The 27,526-nt window shown below is 52.0% G+C and overlaps 1 protein-coding gene across 7 annotated transcripts; it reads left to right on the top strand.

Moving 5' to 3' along the window:
• Positions 1-1,694: 1,694 nt before the first annotated feature.
• ARNT (aryl hydrocarbon receptor nuclear translocator) lies at positions 1,695-27,497 on the top strand. Of its 7 annotated transcripts, XM_068414268.1 has the most exons (23): positions 1,695-1,789; positions 8,238-8,349; positions 9,547-9,591; positions 10,796-10,840; positions 12,813-12,857; positions 15,287-15,500; positions 15,651-15,864; positions 15,948-16,013; positions 16,126-16,225; positions 16,637-16,702; positions 17,161-17,246; positions 17,473-17,549; positions 17,708-17,842; positions 18,307-18,381; positions 19,164-19,315; positions 21,037-21,147; positions 21,352-21,430; positions 21,820-21,943; positions 22,562-22,661; positions 23,003-23,153; positions 23,366-23,525; positions 24,031-24,182; positions 24,759-27,497. In XM_068414268.1, exons 1-23 carry the CDS (start codon positions 1,765-1,767, stop codon positions 24,846-24,848), a joined length of 2,424 nt encoding a protein of 807 aa, XP_068270369.1. In that variant the 5' UTR covers positions 1,695-1,764; the 3' UTR covers positions 24,849-27,497. The 7 variants fall into 7 exon arrangements, with proteins under 7 accessions (XP_068270369.1, XP_068270370.1, XP_068270371.1 ...); XM_068414269.1 differs by lacking the exon at positions 12,813-12,857; XM_068414270.1 differs by lacking the exon at positions 15,948-16,013.
• Positions 27,498-27,526: the final 29 nt, after the last annotated feature.

The following is a 27,526-nucleotide window of genomic DNA, read 5'->3' as shown; positions in this document are numbered from 1 at the left end:
CCCCAGAGGCTGTGGGGAGCCCCCGGCTCTCGGCCCCGTCCCCGACTGGGGCAGCTCCTTACCTCCCTGCGGACGGACAGACTGTGCCCCTCTCCCTGCCCCGCCGTCCCCGGCTCCCGGCGCTGTCCCGGACCGCGGGTGTCAGCCCTCACCGGGGCTTCATGAATACTGCAGGGACGCGGCGGCGTCGCCTTTCAGACGCTCCCAGTAACGGGGAGAAACAATCCGGCGGATTAAATTCTCGCCCGCTGCGTGCAGCACCCGCGGGCGAGGGCTCGGGGGCGCCCGGCGGGGCCACGGGGTGACTTGGGGGGCGCCGAGGAGGGTTTATTATCCCCGAAACGCAGCGGCAGCCAGGCCCTGCCCGGCCTGCGGGGTGATCTGGGGCTGGACCTTGGCTCGTTTCGGACCAAACTGGGGAAAACTCTTTGAAACGGCGACGCTTTGGGCTTTGAACGGAGCCGCCCACGTGGCTCTTGCGAAACAGCCCCGCAACAAGGCCCGGAACAGCTCAAACCCCGCAGGGATCCCCCTGCCCCCGCGGGTTCCTTGATTTCCCCCCCAAGAGGAAAAAGGGTCCCTCTGGGAAAGGGGTTGTTTCACGGCGGAGCTTTGCCCCCCTGATGCGCCCAGGCTGGCGCCGCGTGGTTCTTCTGGTGATTTTTTTTTGGCAAAGGCGGAACTTTGGGGTCCTGCCGGGGGGAGAAGGGGGACACGGGGCCCGGGGTGCCCTGTCTCAGCCCCGCTGGGATCACGGGGTGGGCGGGGGCGAGACCTGGGACCCGCCGTCAGCCCTAATTAACGCTTTACTGGTGCCCCCCAGGCTTGAGCCAAAGTCCCAGCACCAGCCCAAATCCCACTCCCAGTCCCAATCCCCACCCCAACCTCAACCCTAATCCCAGTCCTAATCCCTGCCCCAAACTCCCAGTCTCAACCCTAACTCCCATCTCAATCTCAACCCTAATCCCAGTTCCAGTCCCTGCCCCAACCCTAATCCCAGTTACAGACTCAATCCCATTCTGAACGCTAATCCCAGTCCCAGTCTCAGACCTAATCCCAGTCCCAGTCTCAGGCCTAATCCCAGTCCCAATCCGCCTCCCAGACTCAATCCCATTCTGAACCCTAATCCCAGTCCATCTCAGACCTAATCCCAGTCCCAGTCTCAGGCCTAATCCCAGTCCCAATCCGCCTCCCAGACTCAATCCCATTCTGAACCCTAATCCCAGTCCATCTCAGACCTAATCCCAGTCCCAATCCACGTCCCAGACTCAATCCCATTCTGAACCCTAATCCCAGCCCCAGTCTCAGACTTAATCCCAGCCCCAATCCGCCTCCCAGACTCAATCCCATTCAATCCCATTCTAACCCTAATCCCAGCCCCAATCCCAGAAAAATAACAACCCGTGACGTCACCCAGCCCGACCTTTGACCCGCCCCACGCGCGCATCCCTCCACACACACCCCCGCCGTCGCCACGCCCCCTCCCAGGCCACGCCCCCATCAGGCCACGCCCCATTCAGAGGCCACGCCCCCTCCCACCGTGGGGGCGGGGCATGGCGGCGCTCACCCTACCCTGCTGACTGCCGGCCGCACTCTCCCCGCCCCCCCGCCCCGGCTGCACCAATAGCAGCGCTGCTCCCCGTCTCGGCCCCGCCCCTCGCGGCGGGCGCGTTCGGCTGCGCGGCAGCGCGGAGGGTTTTCCTGCGCCGCCATCTTGGCCGCGGCGGTGCGGGAGGGCGGCGGGGGGCGGCTGCTGCCCGCGCCATGGCGGCCACCGCCGCCAACCCGGGTGAGCCGGGGCGGGGGGGTCGGGCGGGATGCGGGGCGCACGGCGGGGCCTGCGGGAGGCTCGGGGAGGCTGACGGAGTCGGGTTGGGGCGTCCCGGCGGCCTGAGGGGGCCGCGGGCCGGGCGGGGGGCTGCCGAGGGCCGCTGAGGGTGGCCCTTTGGGTGGGGGCGGCCGGGCTGGTGGTGCCGTTAGTAGGGGCTGGGCTGCGCCAAAGGGCTCGTGGAGGAGGCGCGGGCTGCACCGTGGGAGTGTGGGCGTGGGTCGAAGGTGTCACCCGGGGCTGGAGGCTTTGGAGGAGCGGGGTTAGTGGGGTGGAGGCTTGGGGGAGCCAAGGGGTGTCACCGGGCGGTTGGAGGGTGGGTCCGGAGGGGCCTGTGCGTGGTGGGAGGGTGGGATGGGGTGGGGGACACCCGCGAGAAGAAATGAGGGGGTGGGTGTGGGAAAGGGTGCTGAGGGACCCGGCTCGGGGGGCTCCGGGAGGGTCTGGAGAAGCAGCGTGGTTGTGAGATGGTGGAAACTTCTGAAGGAGGCACTTGGTTGAGTGGTGGGTGGTGGGGAAGGAAGGTGAGCTGGGGGTGGAGAGGGGGACGGTGCGTGAGCTGCCTGTGTCAGGGAGGGAGGTGTCCTGCTCCCCTCCGCTCCCTGAGCCTCACGGCTGGCGGGCGCCCTGCCCCTGCCCGGGCTGGGGGCCCTGGGGTCTGGCTCCCATCATCACCCTCCCAGGAGGGAGCAGGCACCAGTGGGGCTCGCTGGCGTTTAGTGTCCTTGATGGTTGATGTTGGTTTCAGACCCTTTTTGTGCTGTGTATTTCATTGAGGTTTTTATTAATCAGCGACAGACAAAACCTGGTGCGCTGTTAAAGGATTTTTACAAATAATCTCTCCGCCTCCTTTCAAACTGCTGAGCTGAACAGCTGGTGCATAACCAAGGGCGTGAGCGCGTGTCAGCAGAAAGCACGATATTCCTTCAGCTTTTGCTCCCTCAGGTTGATAACCAAGGGGTGACTCCCTGTTTGGGGGAAGCTGGGAGTTGGTGATGTCAGATGCTTGCTGAATAAAATTGAATCTTTTGGGCTTTATCAGATTTCTGGCTAAATTGCTCTGAAATTAGTATGTATCTGGAATAACCCCATCACTGTGAAGTTGTAATGGATTTACAACATGGTGACTGAGATCAGAATTTGAGCTTCTGTGTGTTTTGGGGTTTGGTTTTTTTTTTTTGGCTTGTGGTTTCTGACTATTCTTGCTTGTGGCTTGAGGCTGGCGAGGTCTTGGGCCGTGTGATGTTCAGGTTTGTCGAGGACTGTTCAATGTAACTTCTAAAGGATGATTTTTTTTTTTCGTTCTAAGGATATAGGAAGCTTTTGTGGCTTTAAATATTGAGAAAACATGTCGGCTCACTTGTCTGTGGTGATTCTGAGGCAAGGGTGCAGGGCTGGCGTCTGGAAATAGGTGGTTGTGGTTTCACATAACGATCTGAAATTCTTCAGCAATCAGAAGTTAGAGGTGGTGTGTTAGAAAAAAAAACAATTCCTGATTCAGCTTAGCAAAAAATGTATCTGAAATGGAAACTGTCACAGTTGTGATCCTGTCCTGCAGCAAAACACACTTTGGGCTCACAGCAGCATCCCGTGAAACAGGGAGATTATTCCAAGTAGTAAAATCTTAGTCACGTGTGTTGTGGGCTTCGTCAGGAATTTAATTTCTTCTCCTGCCAGCGTTGTGCAAGATCAAGGCTTCGCAGTTTGGCGGACAAAGGATGTGAAGCAAAAAAAAAAAATGCTATTGCTTGGGGTAAGGATGGAAAATGCGTGTTGTGAGCCAGCTCTAAGAATCCAGTGAATGAAGAAAGGAAGATACTCGTGGCTTTGAACTGTGGGTGTATTGCAAAGTGTTTGTGTGAGCGTAGTCTGCGGAGTTACTTGATATTTTGCATAATAGGAAAGTTTGAAGCAAATTCTCAAGGAAAAGAACTTTCCACATCTGTGTTTAATGTTTGTAACTGGTGAGACTGACCAATATTAGCCTGGCCCTTCAAAACTAGGGGAGAAATACAGTCTGCAGCAGCATTATATACATAGAGATTAATAATAAAATAAATTACTTGTGAAAATTGTTCTTTAGAAGCTAGGTTTGATCAAAGCTCTTTGCCTTGATGCTGAAAAACGGGCTGCAGGGCTCGTTACTGGATAATGTCCCCAAATACGCTGAATGTCCTCACAGCCTGAGCAGGCCGTGGCGAGAGATGGGAAAACTGAGCACAAAAATAAGCTGGAACTTATTTGTGTGTTTAAAATCATCGGAAAAATAAGTTGGAGCTTATTTTAAGCGTTCGAACCGCAGCTTGTGTGCAGTGTTGTGCCATCCTGGGCACTTCTGTCCCTCCTCAAATGCTCCACGGGCAAAGCAGGTCACCTCAAACCTGGGGCAGGGTGGATAAAGCACTGCTCTGTTTCCAGGTGACCTGACTGAAAAATAAATCTGCAAAACCTTTCTGCTCCCTCATCTTCCTGAGCGTGAGGTGAGCCACCGCAGTCTACTGGTCTTGTTTAACTGAAAAAGGCTTAAATTGTGCAGAGTGCTGGGCTGAAAGCTTTCAGTTGTGCCAATTTAAGCAAGTTTTATGTTGTTAAAATCTCCTGAAAAGAGGATAGCATCCACTAACCGGGAGGAAATATGAGGAGAGATTAAAAAGTGGTTTGTGTAACTTGCATTAATTTACAGGTTTTAATATTAACTTGGATTTTTCGGACACTTAATGCTGGCTGGATAAATACATGATTGATCAGTTTCACTTCAAACATTCATGAATGACTGACTTAAACACTTGAGAGCGGAAGATGCATTCTTTTGTGTGGTGTTTTAGTTAATTTCTGTAACCATTCTTGGAGAAGGTTCCCATGGGGATGACATTGCAGGGGAATTTCAAATTGCTGGCATTGCAGGGGAAGTTCAAACAACCTAAAGAAAAAACCCTACTTAAAAAAATAAATCTTTAACATACCTGAGACACAGGAATTGAGGCGCTTTGTGAGCTGTTGGGAGCGAAGCCTTATCGCTGTGAGCGAGACGCGGGTGTGCGTTACAGCAGCGCGGGGTTTATCTCAGCTGCTGTTATCTGCTCACAAACTGCTCTAAACTTCCCTGGCGTTTTGGGGAGCTCGCTGATGGTGAAGTTTAAACTGAGTCTTGCTACACTGAGATGTGCCTGGTGAACAGCCGTGTGCTAACGCTCTGCAGCAAACCCCCATTTTTGCTGTGCTTTGTTCGGTGCCTGGCCGTGGTGGCACAATAAAAGTGTATTTCAGAGCTGCGGCAGGCCCAGCTCATCAATCAGTTTGCAATATTCTCTGTGACTTTCTGCTGAAGCTTTTTCCCTGTTGAGATGCCAGCAGTTGCAGCAGAGCCCGTCCCAGGAGAGCTGGGCTGGGGGGCTGGCTCTCGAGATGACATTCCCCTCGCGATCCTCCAGCCTATTCTATTCTGGGCCGAGCTGTGGGCTGCGTTGTGGGTGTGCCTGCAGATTTATATTCAGTTACAAATGAGGATCCATAATTTCTCTGCTTGTCTCTTCTGGCCTTAATTAGATTTAGCCCGTGGTAAAGGCAAGCAGGGGTTGATTCTGGGAAGGGCCGGAGCAGAGACCTAACAAGGATGTTGCTTGTTGCAGCAGTGACTCTACGCATCCCACCCTGCCCTCTGAGAAGGCTCAGCTGGGACTTTGGGCGACACATCTCTCCCTTAGTACGTAGAACAAATTATTACCAATTTACGTTGCCAAATCTCAAGATGTTTTATGTTCCTTCACTTGTGAAGGGGCACGTTGAACCACGAGAGGCAAATGTTTCCGAGTAGGAAGCTGAAGCACGAGGTGAAGTGGCGTCGTGGTGCGATGCTGCTGTGAGGCGCTGGTCCACGCAGCAGGCTCCTTGGGAACAGCAAAGGCTGGGATGGGGCCTTTGAAAACAAACAAAGACGCCTTCCCTCCCCCTCAAGCCTATTTAGAAGTTGATTTGCAGAGGAACAGCACCCTGTCACTTCCTTCCCCTGCCCGAAAGCGGAAATTCCTCTCTCCTTAATAAAATGGTTATCTACCATGCTCCAGAAACTTTATTTCTGTTCAGGCCATGGTGTTTAAATACGTATGTTGCAAAGCCACAGGCCCCTTGGGAAAAGGAATAAACCTTCTGACCTGCTTTGCTTCACTTGAGGCCACGTTCCACTAAACAGAGACCCTTGATACCAGCCCTTTCTGCGCCTTAGAAATACGGGAAGGGGCACAGAGGTGTCCAAGCGATCCGGAATCGAGCAGGGAGGAGATGGGAAGGGTTTGTGATCCAGGGGTGGAGTGTGAGGGAGGGCAACCTCCGTTTGTTTGAAGTGCATCACATCAGACTTGACTTTATCACATAGGGGCCAGTTTCCCAGCAGAGACCTTGTGTATTCACAGGTTGAAAACCACTAACCTCAGATGCTCTGCTGCCCTTTGGAAATCCGTGTTCCCATACCTGATTCTTTGGTCTCAGTTTTTTGAAACTTCAGCGAAGTCCTCGCCTTTTGTTGCTGGAGTTAGTGCTGCAGCTGGGTGTGCTTGCTCGTGCTGTTGTTTGGAGCTGTTGTTGTTGGCCCCTTCAGCTGCCAAGCACTGAGCTGGATGCTTATTCCATACTTGAGTCGCCCCTGGGAAATACTATGGGCTGGCAAGGGGGGAACTTCAGCGAGGCCAGCTGCTTGGAGGAGAGCAAATCGGGCAGGAGTAGAGGCCAGCAAAATCGCTGTGGTAAAAGGGTTTGGTTGTGTTTGTTTTTTTTTAATTTTTGGAAGAAATACCAGAAGTTTTGCAGCATGTTTGCTGAGGGCTGGAGCTGTCGCTGCGAGGCAGCTGCTGTGGGCCAGCTGTGGGCTGTTGCAACTCTGCTTTTAGCTGCAAGCAAACCACTGTCCAGCTCTGCAAGTCCTGCTCAGGTTGAACTGCTGTTGGATTGAAACCTGGCTGCAGGAACTGTAAAAATACTTGTCAAACCCAGTTGTCTCTATGATGTAAACAAGGTTTTTTCCTTTCCTCGTGTGGGGAATACAAAAGGCTGTGGTTTTTGTTTAATAAGGTAAGTAAAAACGGGCACCGTTGTGCAGAAGCTCGCTATAGTATCGCTCTCCTTGTCTAGCGATATCCTCGTGGTCTCAGCTGAGCTGAGATTTGACGGCCTCACAGCTTAAGCCTCGATTTGTTGCTGTATTTGTTAAACCCAATGTTGATTCTTTGCTTTATCCCACCAACTCTGGCAGCAGTTCGTGCCTAAGCAGCTCTCCGTGTCGGTGTACTGCTTTGCTGTGGTCTGGGAACCCCAGCAATAGGCTTTTTGTGTGTGTGTTGGGGTTTTTTTTTGGTCCCCTGTGCTTTGATAAAGCAGAAGCAGGTTTTCTACCTTCAAGACACTGCACAGCTCAGTTTGCACAGACTGCGGTGGAGGTTCTCTGGCCGGAGCGACTGTTTTGGTTGCAGTCTAACAGTTGTTTAGCAGCAAACTTAAAAACCCACAACCATTAAAAGGAGTACAGAGCTGACTTGTTTCAGAAATGTGAAAAAATGCCTTATAACTTGGTTAAAACCTCTGGGTCTGGTGCAGATCAGACTGCTCTCTGCTGGTGCTCTCATAGAAGCAGCACTGGGTGGCATGATCTCTGGAGGGTCACTAATTCCACCCTTCTTGAGAGCATTGCCTGCCTGTTCCATCCTTAAAAAGCATTGATTAGGTTTCCTACTGTTTATGCAACATGTAGACCCCAAGGTTTTTAGCTCCAAGCGAGGCTGCCGTTGTGCTTAACGGAGGTGGCATCGTTTTGGGGAAGAACTGATGTTCTTCTGCGACGAGCATGTGGCCAGTTGCGGAGGAGCGTAGGCAGAGACTGGTAATCACGCCTGTGGTGCCCACGGGTCGGTACTGCGGAAGAATAGGAGCGGCTGTCTGAAAGGTGATGGCTTTCAAGGTGCCTTAGAAGCATCCTGGTTAATTGTTTGTCTCTTAGATTGGGAAACAAACCTTCTTCCAGAGGCGGCGTTCATGTCGTTAGGCAAACTCACGACTCCTCTCCTCCCCTTCTGCATGCTCAGCAGCTGGCGTATGAGAATGGGCTCAGCCCCTGCCCACCATCACATCAGGCTCCTCCTCTCCCTAAAAAGGAGACCACAGCTTTTAGTTGAGCGATCTGAGCTCTTGAGCTAATGAAAACAGCATGAGCTCAAAGCTTGACAGGGACCCTCAGCGCAGGCTCTGGAGAGGGACTAGATGAAAGGACCAGAAACACACATTGCACAAGATCTGTCCACGTCAGATGCTGAAATGCAATTGCTGTAGTGGGAGCTGTATGTGGAGAGCACTCCACCCTCTGAACTACAGGGGGGTTTGATGTAATACTGCTTTATTTTCTTTTTTCCACTCTCCTGTTTAGAAATGGCGTCAGATGTTTCCTCGCTGGGTGCAGCCGTCGGCTCCGGGAACCCCGGCGCGGGTGCGCAGGCTGGAGGAGCCATCGCTCAGAGAGCCAACAAGAGGCGGCCTGGGTGAGTGTGAAGTGTCTCTTTGAGGAAGCGTTGTTCTCTTGAAGAGTGGTCAGCCTTGTGATGAGGAAACTTCTCTGCTTCTAAGCCTGGTTCCTTCAGGTGTGCTGTATCCAGCCCTTTTACTTTGCCGTGGTGGGCTTTATGCCAACCACACCGACTAAAGCCAGGTTCTGTATTACATATAAAAAGAGGATTAAAAGGTGAGTTGCACCTCACAGAGGAGGGTTGCTCACCAAGAGAGTGAAACAGGAGGCACTGAAGCAGCCAGACAAGCCAGTTGCAGCAAGAGAGGTGGAGGAACGGAGAATGTGAATGTTGGGGCCTCACTCAAACCTTTGCAACTGTGCCTTCTCTGGAAGCTGCAGTGTGCTTGTGGTAGGCTTTTTGTTTGCTAAAAATGCCTTTGCAAATTAAAAGGATATTGAGTGGCTGCTCTTAAATTCCTGGCACAAGAAATTTCCTCTTAATTTTCAGCTGATTAAAATCTCTCCCTGCCCCCCGCCCCCAGTCACTCAAACTCTTTCCTTCACCTCCATTTGCTGATGCTCCCACTCCCCTGCAGCTCCTCCCACGCTGTCTGCTACTTGTTCCTCACACTTCATTTACAAACACGCACGCTGCTGCGCTGCAGCTACACGCCAGTTTTCCATCCTGAGAGGTGGCGTAGTGAAAAGCCGTTCCTCTGTCCTCCCACACACACTTGGTAAAAGGTTTTTTTGATGCCGTTAGAGCAAACACAGTGACGTTGTCTGCTGTTGAATTAAGGATTCACCGGACTGAACTTTAACTCTTGAAGTATTTTGCCCTCCTCTTTTTTATGAAATGCAGCCGATCCAGGCTTTAGAGCTGGGAGTGCTCCGTTTGTGGGCTGCTGATCGGTCCCTTGAGCAGTGAGGAGCAGCCTGTTGGGCTTCAGATCACTGCTAGGAGATCCAGAGCTCTTGGAACAGGAGGTTGTGATGCAGTGGGTGCTCCAAGTGGGCTGTCTCTCTCTTGAACTGTTTCCTTGCTCTGTTTCTGATGGGCCTGTAAAGGAAGACCCCTTCTAAACTTTGTGTGGTGTTTCACATTAGCCTCTGGGGTTACTTAAATTGTCCTTTCCAGAATCATTTGCATCCCTGTAGGGACAGACAGAAGAGCAGCCTGTAAAGGAGAAACTGCTTGGTTAACGATTATCTTCTTGCTTCTGTTTTTCAGGCTTGATTTTGATGATGATGGAGAAGGGAACAGTAAATTCCTCAGGTGAGGGAGGACATCACACCCAGAAGTTTCTGTTGTGTGAGTCGAGGTGTGTCTGTGCGTTTCCCCCAGAGCAGGAGCTTGGTGCTCGTGTGGCTTTTCCTCCCAGCAGTGCAGAGCAAAGCAGCGGGCGGGTGAAGGAGGCAGTTGCTCCACTTACTCTTCCCTTTCTCCTGGTCAGCATCACTCCTCCCGCTTTGCATGTGATGCCAAAGCAAAGCTGCTGTGCACGTGGGGTCTGGGAGTCCGGAGCAGGGCCTGTGGCTGGGGGGGATCCTGTTACCACTTTGGATGCAGTCCCCATCTCAAATCTCCCTGGGCCAGCCCAGCAGCGAGATGAGCTCAGCTGAAGGAGTGAGCCTTGCAAGCCCTGTGTTGAAGCAGTGTTGCAGAACTCCGTGATGATGTTGCTGTGTTCGATTCCAGCATCTCAAAAGACTAATTAGTTTCCACAAATGCTTCCAGCCATCCGCTGGTTGTTCCAGCGCAGCGCTGTGGGAGCACTGCTGCTGGCCAAGCCCCCGTGGATTGTAGGGAAAAATCTTCTGCCAAATAACGTATTGGCACAGCAGTGAGATGCTGGGCTTTTGTTAGGGCCTCAGACACGTGTGAGTTAATTCTCATCTGTTGTGAGGACGCTTCAGTTACAGACACGTCCTTACTCCCGAGGAGCTGGCGAGGCTGCGAGTTACTCCTCTCGTGATCCATATGGAACGCAGAAGAGTTGGAAGGTCTCGTGTCATTTATTTGTAGTCCCACTACACGGTTTAGGATTGAACAACTCTAATGATGCTGGGAGTCCATGTTACAGTCTAAGACTGCTGCAGAATGGCTGTGAGATGAGGATGGTCCTGATGAATGTAGGGTTCACCTACTGAGATCCTTCGGATGAGGGTCTGGATTTGGGCTAACTGCATCTTCAAAGGGCAATTAAACTGATTTCTCTGTGATTGTGCTTAAATTACCAAGCGTGATGCCTCTGTCCTGGATATGAATGTGATGTGGAAAACATCATCAAGGTGATAAAAACAGTTAAACTGTAGGTTTTTAACTAGATAAATGCAGGGTATGGGTCTGGATTGCCTATGCACAGCGGAGTTTGCCTTTTTCGTGTGATTTATTAAACCTTGCTCTTCTCTCGGTGTCTTTGGGAAAGAAGTAACTGTAAACACTTTAAGAACTCTTCTTCCTCTCCCCCTTCTCCTAGATGTGACGACGACCCGATGCCAAACGATAAAGAGAGATTTGCCAGGTAAGAATCTGCCGTGATGCAGTTTTTGAAGCTTTTGATGCCAAACCACCTTAATGTCAGAGAGATCCTGCAGCACCCTTCTGACTAGTGGTTAGATCTTTCTCTCTTTGAAGGAAGGCGCACCCAAGAATCCAGACATTTTCCTTGATGTTTTTTGGACCAGTTCGTTATGAGTGTGGTGAAATTACATTCCTCTTTTTCACAATTTCTTTCAGCTGTTGCCTTGGACTCTCGTTCTTTTCTCCTGCTCAAGAAACTTGCAGAGATACAAGTTTCACGCTTAGTTCAAGTTTTACATGAACAGGGTTTCCTGGCAAACGTTGTGGTTTGTGTGTTCTGTGGGGGAGTTGGGCAGAAGCTTTCTCTATAAGTGAGGGATTTCCTAGAGACCGGAGTGTGCAGCAATATTACAGGCAATATTTTGGCTCTGATTGTCTGCTTGTTGGTGTCTGAAAGTAGCTCTGTACCATCGAGTACTGGGACTGACTTCATCGTGTTTTTACAGCTTTCTGAAGCCCGTGGAACTAAATTTGAATATTTCATTGTTTATTTTGTGTTGATGTGTAATGTTTTTGCCCAAGTGAGGTTGTAAATTCCAGGGGGTCCCCCCAGTGTGATGGCACATCATGCTGTGTCTTGCTAAGAAGAAAAGTGAGCTAATACAGAACACTCTGCTTGGTGCCTTGTCTTAAGGAGGGACCTGACTTCAGAAATTCCTCAAATTGGGGTTAGAATTCAAGTGATTGAGGACATTGGGGAAAGGGCTGCCCAGCAGGTTGTGTCAAGGAGCAGGGCAGATCACCTCGCAGGTGAGCTAGGGGTGGTGTTGGGTGCGGGGGCCCTTCCCTGTGACTTCACTGAGGTCGTGCACGGACACTGGTGGTCTAGAAATAAAGGCTTTGCAGAATGTTCTGTAATGGTGCAGCCAGAGCTCTAAACCTGTGTCAGAGGCAGAAAAATTGCAAAGCCCAAATGTCAGGTCACCGTCACGCTGTTGCCTGCCAAAGGGCTGGCAGGGACTTTGAGCTGGGGTTCTCCAGCTTTTTGTGTGGTTTGACTTGTTCTGAAGTCAAGCAAATTAGCAATGTGTTTGCCAGCCCACATCGACTAACTGTTCCCTAGTGCAAGTCATAAGCTCTGGGAACTTAAATGTTTTAAAGTACTGTACTAAAACCTGCTCGAAGTGGAAGGGTACCACAGCTGAGCACCACTGAAAACACCTCCTAAACGCCCAGTGAGTGGTTTTGATGCTCAGCCTGTGAGAGATTGCCCGCCTGCCTCGCTGGACACACGTGGTACCTTCTCCTTTCCTGGCAGTAGCTTTTGGGGGGTTGTTTGTTTTCCAAGGCAGCCAAACCTCAAGGAGGAAAACTTATCGTCAGCCTCTGTAAAACGAGGTTTGCAGATTTGTCTTCCCTGAAAACTGAGAGTGCATGCAGGCTGTCTGTGTGCCGTTTTGTGGACGATGTACGTAACATCTCTGTGCCCTTTGCTGTGCAGCCATCTCGGCTGTCTTGTCCTCAGTGGTGTTTATGTCGCAGCATTACAAAAACGTGTGCTGTCAGCTGTGAATCTCACCCTGTTTGTGGATTTGGGGGTTTTTAATCTGCTTTTCCCATCTGTTAATACTATCCAAGAGGCTATAGATTTCTTTTTTCTTTAACAAAAGAGTAGTTTAATGTGACTGAGACCCTAGTTCCTAGTTTTGCTGTTAACCTTCTAACCTTGCACAGAATAATCTGTAAAACAGAGCTACCCCTCGCCGATTTTACAGCCTTAAAACTTCACACCAACGCAGACATCAGGCACCCGTTTGATGTGTAACGTTACAGACTAATGAACTCTTTGTTTTATGGAATTGCTCCTCTGCAAAACAGACGTGGCTGTAGGCTGGGTTTCCTAGTACATCTTCCCATTTTTCATTTCTTTAAACTTTTTCCATTTTAGCTTAGATCGCTGATTTTATTTTTAGGTCTGATGATGAGCAGAGTTCAGCGGATAAGGAGAGACTTGCCAGGTAGGAGAATGGAGATTTCAAGCATGGACAAGCAGAGTTTTTCCTTTCCTTAATGTTTCTCTAGGCATCCCTTCTCTTTTTTCCCCCCCCTCCTTCCCTCGTCTGCTGCAGTAGAGGACTTGAAACTGAACAGACTTCTGGAAATCGCTGTGTAATTGGAATTAGGAGGGGAAAGGCATTTAGTCCCCTGGTGAGAATGTCTTTGGGGAATACACAAAAGGATTTGTTGGCCAAAGACCGCAGGGTAGAGCGTGGTTGGGCCATTGCTTTCACTGTAGCTTTGCTAACCTGGGCTAAATACAGTTCCTCTTGTGCTGGATCAAGGTGCCAAAGGGCCTGTTCTCACCGTGGTGAGGTTTGTCACAGGAGTGCTGCTGTACTATCAAAGCAGACAGTAAAAAGTGTCCTAGCTCAGGTTTTTTTCTACCCCTTGAAAACTTCCAGGAGAGGTGCTGTCCTGCACATTACAGCAGTTTAGGCTTACTGAAAACAGGATTTCCCCCCCCCCCCCCCCCAAGTTCCTATTTGTAATTAATGAGGGACTGGGGCTGAACTGACCAACTGGGGCTGGTTGAGGTGGTGCGTTGTCAGGGCTGCATTTCTCCAGCAGAAAAACACTGGCTCTGAATGTTCCCTTCCCCGTTTTCAGCTGCAAACTAAAAACTCCTTAAATCACCATCAGGGTTTCTGTTGCTTTCCACGGACAGCTCGTTACTGCTGCAGAACTGAGGGTTGGGAACTTGTGGAGAATGGCTTGTTTTGTGGCTTGCCACCTTGCAGACTTACCCTGTCACTTCTTAGGGCTGCTCCACCCCAGGCTTGTTCTTAAGTAATGCACAGGACTAGACGGCCTGTCATGGGTGCTGAGAATGCCACAGTTCTGGCCAGTTTATTGCCTGCTGGCTGGTTTTAAAACAAAAAATAACCCCCAAACCCAGCCTTTCCTGACTGCAGGATTGCATAGCTTAAATATTTGAGGAGATAAGGAAACGCTGGAGGTGGGGCCTGTGAGCAGAGCAAACAGCAGTGCTTTGAGGGACTCCTCCAATGACATAGTGACCCTTTTCCCTCTGTCCCCAGTACAGTCAGTCGTTGCTGTCATGCAGGAGCCTGTAGTAAAGAGTATTTGGCAGTGGGGCAAGTGAATGGCGGTTTCCCAGTAGCTTTTGTAGTGAAGGTGCTTCATTTGCCCACTTGAGTGTGTGAGTTTGGAGAAAGTGAACTGAAGGTGAGTGTGATAATTGAAGCACTTCTTTTCCTGAGTATCAGTCTCTTGCAGCGAGGAGCAAGGTCACTGAGTGACTGCACACACCTGGCAGTGACAAGCGCTCCGTTTCTCTATTTATCCTCTTCAGTTCACTTGCCTGTCTGTGTTCCTTCCAACACTTCCATCCCTTCTCATTTCTCACCATGTGCTTCCTTGCATCTGATCCATCCTTCTGTATAGGAAACCTGGCCTTTAAGTTCTGTTTTGGAAAACCCACCTCAGTAACCCAGTTAAACTACGTATCCTGGGTAAAAAGAACCAAGTCTAAACAAGTTCTATTCTGATCTCTGGGGGTTGATGGGGACTGTTCCCTGTAAGCAGACTTGCAAAAGGCCTGTGAAGAACCTCTTTAAGAACTGCAAGTGGGTGGCATTCGTTGTGGTGCCTCTTTAGAGGTCTGCACAGACCACCCAGCTGTGTGCCTGGTAGATGGGCTGTCCACACTGGCCTTGATCTGTACAGAAATCAGGTGTGTGTCTGCTCCAAAGCTTTCCCTCCTGCCATGATGTAAAAGTCTCTCGATGTAACTGAGAAGTATCTTCATAAAGGCACTGCAAGGTGAGACTCATCTGTTATAATTTAGGTGCCCAAGTCTTAGCTGCAGCCCTGGCCTCCTTGTGTGGTTGTTGGAGACACGTGGGTGTCTGAAAGGTGGGGGGGGGGGGGATTTGATTCATCCTTGGACAAACAGGGGGTGGGATGAGTCGTCTTGGTCTGTCTGCACCAGTGCTGTTCAGAAACAAATTTCCTCAGTGAAGGGAGGTGAGCCCCACTTTGAGAGCAGAGACCACAGGAAAGGAAGAAATCCTTTGGCATGCTGCAGTGTTGTGGGGTTGATGGGGCAGCTTCCTTCTCTGCTAAAATAGCTTAGCCTAGCTCGTTGCCTTCACCAGATACCAGGGAGCCGCTGTGATGTAAAGCGAGGTTCTTGTCCGCAGCAAAGAAGGTCCAACTGCAGACCCTCCTCCTTGCACTTGTTCCTGCGTTCCTTTGTGCACGCCCAGCATGTGAGGCGCTTGTAGTCCTTCTAACTCCTGATGACCCTGATGCATCCCTGTGTTTTGCACTCTGGCCTTGTGGAAGCGTTGACATGGGGAAATGGCTGAGGCTTCTGGCCCGTCGGTAACTTCCTCTTCCTCCTCTCCTCCCTGGCCTTTTGCAGGGAAAACCACAGCGAGATTGAACGTAGGCGGAGGAACAAGATGACTGCCTACATCACAGAGCTCTCAGATATGGTGCCCACCTGCAGTGCCCTGGCCCGCAAACCAGACAAGCTCACCATCTTGCGCATGGCTGTCTCTCACATGAAGTCCCTGCGTGGCACAGGCAACACCTCCACTGACGGCACCTACAAACCCTCCTTTCTCACTGACCAGGTCTTGGCTTGATGCTGCTTTGTGGGAAATGCTGCAGTCATGGGGAGGGGGATTAAATTGTGGGTGGAGGGAGATAGGCATCCAGGGTGGGTTTAGAGGGTGTCACCTGCTTAGTGCTGGAGTTAAGAGCGTGTCTGTCTGTGACTGCAGGAACTCAAACACCTGATCCTGGAGGCGGCCGACGGCTTTCTGTTCATAGTGTCCTGTGAGACCGGGAGGGTGGTGTACGTCTCTGATTCGGTGACTCCAGTCCTGAACCAACCCCAGTCCGAATGGTTTGGCAGCACCCTGTACGACCAGGTGCACCCAGATGACGTGGGCAAGCTGAGGGAGCAGCTCTCCACATCGGAGAACGCGCTGACAGGTAAAGCAGCCTGGGAAGGGGTTGGCGGGGGCGGGCAGCGTGAAAGCCTGCAGAGGACTTGGATTAAAACCTTCCCTTTGTAGAAGGAACCAAACCCTGGTGCCTTTCTAACAAGGATCCTGCAGCCCCCCCTGAGAATGCATCTAAAGGTACCCTTGGTGACACTCGTGTCTTTGCTAGTTTCCTAATACGTTACCTGGTGCCTGTGTGGGTGGAAGGACTCGTGGCGCAGCAGCATCTTGGCTCTTCTTCTTTCCTTAGGGCGCATCCTAGATTTGAAGACGGGGACTGTCAAGAAGGAAGGCCAGCAGTCCATGAGGATGTGTATGGGTTCACGGAGATCCTTCATCTGCCGAATGAGGTAATGGAGAGATTCCTTGGGGAAATCTCATTTGAGCCTGAAGCTGGGCTTGCTCCCTGGCCCCGTCGTGCTTTTATTTCAGCTTTTTGTGCTTATAGACATGATATAACATGGCTGAGCTGTCCACACAAGGCCAATGGTCGAGTTCTGGAGGTTTTTCTTTGCCCTGTACTAAGATAGCTCTCAGGACTGTTATAGAAGACCCAGTCTCAAGTAACAATTTATTTTGAACCTATGTGTCACCTCCTTTCTTGAAGTCTGTAGAATGAGGGCTTTTCACCTGTATGGAGGAGATTCAGAGGTTCATCCCCATTTATAGAGTACTTTCCCTTGTTCAAGATTGTCAGATTGTTCTGGTGTTGACCAAGGAAGATAAAAGCCTTTCCCCTCGCATTTCTCATTCTGGTACAGGTGTGGCAACAGCTCAGTGGATCCAGTCTCTGTAAATCGGCTCAGCTTTATGAGGAATCGCTGCAGGTAAATAACACGAGTTATGGCTTGCTAGGAGGAAAAGGAGCTACAGCTCTGTCATCAGGGTGGTGGGGACACGCCGTGGTGAGTGTAGGGTAGACGAGTACAGCTCATACAGTTCAGATACATCTGCTGATAGAGGAACCAAAGCACCACTGTGTTGAGGAAGGTAATCCTGGGGAAGATTAATCTTTCTTTACTCCAAGTCTGGATTTGAAGTCAGTTTAAAACCACATGTTCATACTGTTGTTGTTGGGATCTGGTGTATATTGTCCATTTTTAATTTGAAATAGATAGATTCCAGCCTATTCTGTTCTTGAACCTCTTGTATGTATGTTAAGTCTCTGTTCTTTTTTTACCCTGAAGACGTTCTGTGAAAGCTTTTTTAAAATACAAGTAGAAACCTTGCCTCACCTTACCCTGGTTTAATATATCGCACAATCACACTGTTTCTCTCTCCCAAGGAATGGCTTAGGTGCAGCAAAAGATGGCGAACCCCACTACGTCGTGGTGCACTGCACAGGTTACATAAAAGCCTGGCCCCCCGCAGGTAATGACGTAGCTGAAGTGTTCAGTTGTGGCTCTTTTTAAGAGCGTATGGTCTGAAGTTGTCCGGTCTGTGAACTGAATTTACCAAATTCCTTCATGGGAAAGGCTATTGAATCACAAAACAGGGTGGAGAGGTGTATTGAAGTCAGAACTGCATGTCTTTTTCCTGTGAAATGAGCAATTTTTCCTGTATTAACCTTGCTGGAACTTTTTGGCACCCCCCTCAGGTGTTTCACTGCCTGATGATGACCCGGACGCTGGCCAGGGCAGCAAGTTTTGCCTCGTGGCTATTGGCAGGCTCCAGGTGGGTAGCATCTTCTGATGGTTCAACGTTGCCTTGTCCTAAAAGTCCCCAGAGTTAGACAGTTCTGTTTGAAGATGTTCCCTGATGGCCACAAATCTGACTGCAGGGCTGGCAGCTCTCGCAGGACTCGGTAACACTGTGCCTGCCTTACCTTGCAGGTCACCAGCTCACCCAACTGCACGGACATGAACAACGTTTGTCAGCCCACAGAGTTCATCTCCCGGCACAACACCGAAGGCATTTTCACCTTCATAGATCACCGCTGCGTGGCTACTGTTGGCTACCAGCCACAGGTGAGGAAATGGCAGGAGCTTTCTTAGACAGAACTGCTGTTCAAACTCACCTTCCCTCCTCCCTCTCCTGTACGTCACGGCTCTGCTGGTCTAACCAGATCTGATAAAACGATGCTTGCGGTCCAAACCAGCCATGTGTTTCTTTTCTACCAGTTGCTTTTTCATGTGCTTTTCTAAGTACTTTGATCACTGGAAGGATGGGTGGCTCTGGATTGTGTCTAATGTCAATTAAGATCGCTTTTGCCTCCATTTGAGTTAGAGATCAAACGTTAGTCAGCCGCTGTTTTGCTTCTCTTAAAAATACAGCACGCCAGTGCCTGCACTTGGGTTGTGTAACTGTGATTTGGTCGGGGGGGAGCAGTTACTACCTGTCCAAAGTGGAATTAACGAGGCAGACCTGAAAGAGGGGAGTCTGTCTGCCAGATGGACTGACTTGATCTCTCTCCCAATTCCTTCAAAATTAGGAACTTCTGGGGAAAGACATTGTGGATTTCTGCCACCCCGAAGACCAACAGCTTTTGCGGGACAGCTTTCAGCAGGTACAACGCTTTAGCTACCACTTTGCATGCAGTGTGGTATTTGGGTTGGAATCTGTCTTGGTGCTTGCAAAGCAATGAAACTAATTGGAAAACTGAGAGGAAGAATAAACGTAGATATTTTTCCTTTGCCCAGTGGCAGTTACAGACATAGTCACCTAACGGTAAATGTGCAAAACAAACCAGAAGCATCTGATGTCTAACTCTTGAATTCATCCTCTGGCTGCTAGTCCAGTCTGCTTTTAGGGCCAGAGACGTGGCTACAAAGTGCCTACTTGAATGCCATGCTTCTGTGGCTGAAACACTGGTTCATCTCTAGGGCCCAGAACTCGCAGTGGATGTGGTTTGCTTGCCCTGTTGTCGTTACTCTTATTTCTGAGGGCGTTGGACTTGTGGCAGGGCAGGTAAGACTGCCCCTGGGCTTTCATGACTCCAAAAAGTAGCTGCTCATATCCATTTGTCCAAACAGTTGGAATCAGAAGCAACAGCATGTGCTTCATTGACTGGAGGCTTTTTCATACATCTCACCAGTGCAAAGAGATAAGAAAAGTGGAAGCAAAAAAGGGGATATTGGATTCCCCTCCCACATCATTCAGGAATGGAGATAGCGTGAGGGAATAGTGGCAGTACCATTTAGCTGGGGAAGACCAGGATATGGTCTGGTGGACTTTGAGGCAAAGGGCCATCACAGGGTTTGAGTGGGGGGGGTGGCTTGTGCTCAGAAGCAGGTTGCTCTTCAACACCTTCCTTTATCAGGTCCTACTGATGGCGTTACGTTTTTTTAGGTGGTGAAGTTAAAAGGCCAGGTTCTGTCAGTCATGTTCCGATTCCGATCCAAAAACCGGGAATGGCTCTGGATGAGAACCAGCTCCTTTACCTTCCAGAACCCCTACTCGGATGAAATTGAGTACATCATCTGTACCAACACCAACGTCAAGTATGTACATGGAAATGACTTGCCACCCACCAGTGATAGCGCACGACCCTGATGGGATCTTGTCCCAGAATAACCAGCAACGCAGAACTGCAGGAGCTTTGGCCTCTCCCCCTCACCAAGCTTCCCAGCAATTCACACAGGCCCTGGAGAAATCACTAAGTCCCGTGAGCGCTCCTTTCCTGGGCCGTGGCAGGCACTGGAGGACTATAAAGCACAAGAAATTTAATTCCCTTGGCTGTCTCGGTTGTGTGGCTTAGCAAGCTGCCAAAGTTCAGCTCCAGCAGTGCCTTTTTTAACTCTGGGTACTGGAGCAAGTCTCCTGTCTGCGTGTTTGCATTCAGAGCTAATATTAGTGGGTCTGCCTTTGAATGTAGCTCTTGGACTCCTGTGACAGTCTGGGGGGGAACAGCTGGTCCAGAAAGTGGCTTTTCATGTGAGCAGGGCTGTCTGCAGCTGATGGCAGAAAGTAAACACTAATTTTTCTCCACTGCTGTAGTTTTGTCCTTGGTTTCAGAAATGAGCTCCAGTAGGGAGACTGCCTTCACTGCTGCTCTCTTCTCTCACTTGCCCAGTGTAGTGGGTTGGTCTGTCTCCCTTGGGAGCCATCAGAGCTGTGCTCTCTTCGTGTGAGTGAGCTCCAGGCCCCTTACAGAAGAGCAGCAACTGAAATTAAAAAAAATATACCTGCATGTGATTCATAACTGCAGGCTTGGTGGGTGCAGCAGATAGTCCCTCCAGCCAGGCAGACAGAAGGCTGGATTGCTTGGGGGCAGGTGAAAAGCCACGATGTTTTTCTTGGCAGTGAGGCAAGGTCCTAGAGTGCAGGTAGCACTTCTGTCCTGGAGCTGGCAAGCCGGTGCTTCCTGATGAGAAAGTATTAAGAGTTGAGCAGTGACAAATCCCTCTGGCTTGAGAGAGCTGCGGTCTGAGTGCAGGGCTGAAATCTGATGCAGATCTGATACAGGCCTTAATTCCTGTCCCAGTGTTGGAGATATCTCTTTGAACTCGTTCATTCCACACGCATCCATCCTCACATCCATGCTACGCTTTCGAAAGCACTGCATAAATTCAGACCAGAGAAGCAGCAATCTCTGATCATGTTTGAGGTGCATCTAATCTGTGTGCATCTTTGCTGGGTTGTCTGTATTGTTGCGTCTTGGAGAGCAGGTCCTGCTGAAGCAGCAGCTTGCAAAAGAACTGTCGAGAAAACACTGGGCTCTTGTTCCTTTGCTGTGGGAGTTAAACATTAACTGACTTCTGACAGTCAACAGAAGAGCGTAACGAACTCCAGCAACGTCTTGGGCTTAAAACCTAGAACTGCTGGTGGTCTCTGCAGGCTTCACTCTGGAGAGTCTGGCATAGAGCTGAGTGGAAAACCTTGGGGGGGTTTAGGCTCCTACAGCCTTTGCTTGTGCTTTAAGGATGCTGCAGATCTGGCCGTGCTCCTGGTGGCTATTGCTCCCCTGCTCAGTGCCTGAGTGGGAGCGGGCAGAGCCCCTTGGCTCACAGCCTTCAGCATTATATTACCTGACACCCCCCCCCCCCTTTTAGAGACCACGGAAACTGAGTGGAAGGACCCTTCACTCAAACAGGTTTTGCGGAAGCAAAACTTCCAATCTTGGCCGAGCCAGGCGCGCTCTCCTACACGCAGCAGCCAACTGTTGGCTTTCGTTTGGTATTTTTTAAATATATTTTTTCTTTTTTTTTTCTTTGCTTTAAAGGAACTCGAGCCAGGAGTCTCGGCCTGCCCTGTCAAACTCAATGCAGAGGCCCCAGCTGGGGCAGAGTGTCAGCCTTCCCCTGGAGATGGGCACGGCACAGCTGCCCTCAAGGTCAGGAGGTGCTCAGCTCCTTTTACCGTGCCTCTCTTGCTGGTTCTGCCCTCCTGTCAATAGCCTTCCTCCCCAAACCTTCCTCTCGGCAGCAATGAACTCCTCTGGGCTAGTGAATCATTGGTGTAACCACAGAGTATCTGTTCCCTTGGCAATCGTTTTGAGCAGCCAGTGTTCTCCTGTTACAGAGACTTTCTATTTCAGGCAGCAGCAGCCGCCACAACAGACAGAGCTGGAAGTGGTCCCAGGAAGAGAGAGCCTGTCTGGTTACGAGCACTCACAGGTAAATCAATGGGGTTTCAGTTACTCCTTGCATTTGTTGTCCTGCATTATTTAAATCACCTTTTGCTGGGGCTCTGAAGGTGGCCACACCAGATCGACTTGAGGCTGCTGAGAGTTTGGAGAGGAAGGTGGTTCTGCCGTGGGTTTGGCTGAATCTGCTTGCTTGATTCTGAGCCGCCCCGGTGGCATCCTCCCTGCTGTGCCCATGTCGGTGGTGCCAGCCCTAAATGGCCACAGTCTTGATAAAATAACGCAGGGAGCAGCCCGGCCTCTCGCGTGCGAGGTCTTTGCCTGTGAAGCCCTCGGCTGCTCTCCGTGCTGGCTGTGAGGCTGCTGGCTGCCTCTGTCTGTGCCTCGGGCGCTGACGGCTCATGTTTAACCTGCCCCCAGGTTCCCGTTCAGCCTGTGAGTGCTGCCGGCCCGGAGCACAGCAAGCCCCTGGAGAAGGCAGAGAGCCTCTTTAACCAGGAGCGGGACCCGAGGTTCAGCGAAATCTACAGCAGCATCAATACAGGTGGGGAGCGCTGGGCTGTGGGCCGTGGCCAGGGGCACGTCGTGTGTTTATCTGGTGTCAGCCTCGATCCAAGCGCTCTTTGCTCTTTCCTGACTCACTCAGAGCAGTTGTGGGTGCAGAGGCTCAGCACGACTGTGTTGAGGCAGCCCAGGTCTTGCAGAGTAGTGCTGATTTTGGTGCCGGGTGGATAATTCCTGCCTGTGCTGATAGGCTGTTGTGGCAGGGAATTGTCCTGCAGCCAGTGGTTTGCCGGAGGGGCGTGAGGAGGGCGTGGGTGATAAGGTGCCTCTTGCTCTGTGTGTCACTGCCTGCCTTAGCCTGATCCTTCCTGCTTGTCCCCAGAGAGCAGCTCTCTGTTCCTAGTCTGGGTGCAGAATGTAGTGGATGCTCTAACCCCAGAGGACCTTAATGCAAAGTTTATTAGAAAATGGAGAGGAAATCAGATTAAACAGGCTTTTACACAAACAGCTGGAGTCTGTGTCTGGATAAGGAACAGTCGTGTTTGATGCTTTGGCTCAAAACAGTCTTCCTTCACACGGGCATGTCTCTGACAATTGGTTCTCTGTTCCTGCTGCTGAGACCTTCTCAGCCCTAACGTGGATCGCCCTCTCTCCACAGACCAGACCAAAGCCATTCCTGCCAGCACAGTGCCTGCCAACCAGCCCCTCTTCACCCAGGGAAACACTTTCACCCCATCGCGACCTGCTGAGAACTTCAGGTGAGGCCTTCCCTTTGAACAGCCTCATGTGAGTTTTATCTTGTCCTGCAGTTGTTCCTGTTCTGGTTGTGTGTCCTTCTGCAACAGCCGAGTGTTCCCAGCCTCTCTCTGCACAGCAGTGGTTGTCCATAAACGTGTTCCTATATAGTGTGCACAGAAAATACAGGGAGCCCATCCAGGCAGGGGTTTCTTTGAGCATGATGGGCACTGGCACACGAGCAAGGTTACTCCACATTTCTGGGCTCGTTTTTCCCTGCCCATAACTTGCACAGATGGTGTTTGGGCCTTTGTGTCCTGTGTGTGATACGTAGTGACCTCAGAGTGCCTCTCCTGTCTTCCAGGAGCAGCAGCATGGTACCTCCTGTGAACATCATCCAGCAGCAGCCCTCCTCAGCGGGCCGGATCTTAGCCCAGATTTCGCGCCACTCCAGCCCAGCTCAGGTCAGCGGAACCACCTGGGCTCCAGGGACACGGCCAGCGTTCACACCCCAGGTAGCAAAGCCCGAACCCTCAGTGTGGGCCCTGAGTCCCCGCTGTGTTACAGACCCTTCTCACCACCATGAATCAACCCAGCTGGGTGATGGGGCAATGCTGTGTGCCCGTGTGCCTCCTCCTTTGGCGCCAGCCCAGCGACTTTTCACCCTAGTTGAGGCCAGGTTCAGAATAAATTCATCCCTCCTCTCCCATTTCTTGCTCTCTTACAGCAAGTGGCATCCCAGACGGTGAAGACTCGGCCCCCGTCGTTCAGCATGGGCACTTTCCAAGGCACCCCGTCCTCCTTCAGCCCCATGACAGCACCTGGCTCTACGGCTTCCCCTACGGGCACGGCTTACCCCAACCTTGCCAGCCGTGGCACAGGCTTCAGTGAGTATGGCTTGGGGTGCCGGGGAGGTTGGGGTGGCAACGAAATCCCCTCAGAGGAAAGCTGGGAGCATCATGCCTTGGTGTGACAGGATCCCCATCGTTTTCTGGTGTGTGTTGGGAATGCCCAAACATAGAGCTCAGCGAAATCCCTGCTCTGACCAACGCTGCCTGTGTCACCTTGAACCATCGTCCCACCGCAGAGCTACAGAGCAGGTGGATTTTGAGCCACTTTAAGGCTGACTGGGAGGAAACAAACCCCTCTGGGGCTTCCCTGCGTTTGTTCTTATTCCACCCCCTGGATGGGCACGGACAAATGCCTTCATGGCACTTCAGTGGCTCTTCCTGGAACAGGGATCCCACCCTGTTACCAGTAGGCACCACCAAATGAGTTGTGCTCTTCCCAGTCCCCTTCCCAGTCCCCTTCCCAGTCCCAGTCCCCTTAAAGGACCCTGGACACCACAGCCCTGCACCAGGAATCGTTTGCTGACGTGTTCTCTGTCGACAGCCCCGGAGGCAGCGCAGACCCCGGCCCCGTTCCAGGCGCGGGCGGCCGACGGCGTGGGCATGTGGCCGCAGTGGCAAGGGCAGCACCACGGCCCGGCGTCCGGGGAGCAGCACGTGCAGCAGCCGCAGCCAAGCCAGCCTGAGGTCTTCTCAGTAAGACGGTGCTTTTTTAACCTCCCCAGGGAGGACTGGTGTGGGCCAGTCCTGTGGGAACGAATGGTCCTCGCTTCCCGAGCGCGGGCAGCTGGCTGGAAGCGCTGAGAGCTCGTCCCTTTAGTTTGTGATATCTGGTGAGGTCTGAAACTTGTGAATAACCTGGTGGAGCTGAAACTGGAGAGGAGAGGGCGGAGAGGCCTCAGCTGGACTGGCTTTGTGTCTTGGTCCGTTGTGGGATCACTCTGCCAGCTCCGCAGCTGAATTAACCCTTCTGGCTCTAGTTAAAAACTAACAAAAAAGCCAAAGGCCCTGCCCTGATCCCATAAAGTGAAGATAACTCTTGAGAGCTCGTGTTCTTCCATGAGGTGCTGCCCCTTGCCTTCAACCGAGGCAGTGCAGTTGCTGCTCACAGCTTGAATTTGCTGCTCTCCTGCAGCCTTGGCCCCAAGCCCCGTGTGCCCTTGGGAGGGGAGGGACCATCTTGGTACGCAGCACCCACCCCACACTCCCGTGACTAAACCACCAGCGTGATGTTCTGGTCCAGACCCTAACTCTCTCCTTGTATCCTTGCAGGACATGCTGACAATGCTGGGAGACCAAGGACCCAACTACAACAACGAGGAGTTCCCGGAGTTGAATATATTCCCTTCTTTTTCAGAATAAAATCAGCCCTAGGGGAAGCAAATTATAACTGTATATAATATCCCCGTGTAAAGGAAAACACCCAAGTCTTTTTTTCAAAGACTGATGAACTTTCTAAACACTTCCTACCTTCTGGAGGCAAAACTACCTGGCAGCCTGGAGGAGGGATGGCCATGTGGGAGGAGGACGACGCGGCTTTGGGCACCTCCTCTGTGCAGTGCCTGGAGGCTTCAGGGCTGGAGCAGCTGCCCTCAGCGACCGAAGGCCCCGTGTTTCACGAGTGGTTTTCCTTCTGCACGCCGGGTCGGTCGGAGGGATCCCTGGCTGGGGTACAGACAGCCCATCCAAACTCCTAAGGTGGCTTTTACTGGTTTTACTTCAGTCTTCTACACCGTGACTCTTTTTCTATAAAACACGAAAGTATTGCAACTTTTTAAATATTGGAAGAAACTCTTCCAAGTGTTAACCCTAACGCCGTGCTGGAGGGTGCTTGCCCAAGAGCCCTCGTCCCGAGCCAGCTTGCTGCTTGGAGGAGGCTGGGCCGGCTGTGGTGTCTCTTTACTCAGTGACTCCCCTCCTGGCAGCACGCCTGTGTGTGTCTGGGTGCCGTCTCTCTTCTGTGAACTGTGCAATGAAACGGGCCTCTGTAATCAGTGTGACCTGTGAACTCCCTCCTGTGAATGACGGGATCGTTACGAGCCATAAAAATATTATCTGTGTAGCTTTGTTCTCGACACAGCGGTTTTGCAGCTGGTGGTTTCTGTGCTGCCACGAACCAATGTTTCAACAAGAGTTTTGTCAGCTTATGGGGGGGAAAAACCCCCGCTCTGTGCTGTCCGTGCATTTTTACCACATCTAGATCGAGTTCCTCGCCTTCAGTTTGGAGCTGGACGCCTGGTTCCCCGCACAGAGAGGCCCTGGACGCGCTCGGGGCCTTGCTGAGGGCTGTTTTTCACTACATGCTCTGAAGGGCAATGTTTGCTCCCACGCTCACCGTCTCCTTAAAGAAAAATTCATGCCATACCATGACCCTGTTGCCAAAACTCGAAATGGAGGAGAGCAGGGGAGCAGAGGGAGCAGAAGGATTATTATTTTTTTCTTTTTTTGGTATATATATATATTTTTTATTTTAAACTTTGACTTTGAATCTTCTGGCTTCTTCAGTGGAAAAAACTTGCGGCAAATCTCGCTCTCCTCAGGGGCTGGCAGAGCAGTTTGGTTCCCCCTGTGATGTCAAGCCTTGCTTCAATTCCAACAGGAAAATTCGTTCGTTGCAGAGTTTGACTTGGAAGGAAACTTGGCCCAGCAGCGACGGGGGGAGAGCGTGAAGCTTCCCTGGGAGCCTGGTGCTGTTCTGGAGGAAATCTGGGCGCTTCTCCCTCCTCCTGCGTCGTGGTGGGGCTGCTGGAGACCCCCGGGCTGGCCGCCAGCGTCCTCTCCGCTGGCGTGGGGCGAGGAGGGGACGTGGTGCTTGGACTGAGCGGGTTTGGGAGATGACCCCGCAGATAACGCCCGCGTGGGGAAGGCTCTGAAACACTCGTGGTGCTGCCTGGGGAGTTGAGCACTTGCAGAGCCCCAGCGAGGTCCTTGGCAGCGGAGCAGAAAGCTTTCAGTTTTTCCTCCCCTGCTTTTGTTGGAAAATCAAGATTTGAAGTTTTTTTTTCCCCAAATTTCCCTAGGGAAAGGTGGGAACGTTGAAACGTCCTGTCGTCCACCCCCGTCCTTTTACCCAGGGAAAATGCTCCCAGCAATAACCGCCGTGGGCCCCCCCTTCGTCCGCAGCAGCCCCTCGGCCCCGCGCCGTCCCCACTGCCAGGCTGGGGGGTTTCCTGGGCGCGGAGGAGATGTGGTCTGTGAGGAGGCGAGGTGCTGACCATGCCAGGCCTTCCCGTGAAGGACCAGCGCTGAGCTGCACTGTCCCCAGCAGCGGAGCCGTGCCGGCCCGACCCCGCGGAGGATGGAGCGGCTCAACAGCCGCAGGAGGAGGAAAATCCCCATTTCTGCAGCAATCGAGCCCTGGGGAACTCGACCTGTGTGAAACTCCTTGTGGAGTGACGCCCCTCAGCCGCTCGGCTCCGTCCCGGGGCAGTGGTGGGAGCTGGACTTGCCCGTGGTGCTTCGAACCCCCCACCCTGAGCACGCCAGGACCCGGAGCCACAAGGACGCAAAGCAACGACTTCCAGGTCTGTGTCCCCCGAGGCTGAGCCCATCTCTGCCCGAGCCCCCCAGTTCTGGGTCCTGCTGGGATAAAGGAACCAGCTGGAGCAGCCGGCAGACACCCAACTGCCTGGCACACGCGGGGCTGGCTTTGGTGCTGGCAGCGACGGAGGACGAGGACTGGTGAGGGGCTGGCGGGGTCTCGGCGTCTGCCGCCCCCCACCATGGGGTCCCCGGCCCGTGGGCTGGCGCGTGGTGCTGTTACAGAGTGGTGGGGACGTGGGACAGAGCTGGGGGGAGGCGCGTGCCCCTCACAGCCCCTTTTGCTAATTGTATTATTTTTCAGTGCGAGGGGGGGTTGTTTTATCGTACAATCGCGTGGGGTGGGCAGGAGCCAAACCTCCTCCTCCTCCTCGGGGCGTGTTCGGGGCCCAGGGCTCCCTCTCGTTGCGGGAGGTGCAGATGATTATATGTAGCAAAGATTTTACAACAAGATATTTTCCCTTTTTCAAAGCTCTGTCTCGTTTCTGCCTCCCCCTGTG

This window comes from Nyctibius grandis, chromosome 17 (assembly GCF_013368605.1).
Source record: "Nyctibius grandis isolate bNycGra1 chromosome 17, bNycGra1.pri, whole genome shotgun sequence".
Lineage (NCBI taxonomy): Eukaryota > Metazoa > Chordata > Aves > Nyctibiiformes > Nyctibiidae > Nyctibius > Nyctibius grandis.
The sequence above is the reverse complement of the archived record's forward strand: the minus strand, read 5'-3'. Positions and strand labels throughout refer to the sequence as shown.

Bases quoted from the DNA above. Each gene is read 5' to 3' on its own strand.
- ARNT (XM_068414268.1), top strand. From the start codon at position 1,765: ATGGCGGCCACCGCCGCCAACCCGG. The intron at 1,790-8,237 runs GTGAGCCGGGGC...TCTCCTGTTTAG, and splicing joins GGCCACCGCCGCCAACCCGG to AAATGGCGTCAGATGTTTCC. The intron at 10,841-12,812 runs GTAAGAATCTGC...TTTTATTTTTAG, and splicing joins GATAAAGAGAGATTTGCCAG to GTCTGATGATGAGCAGAGTT.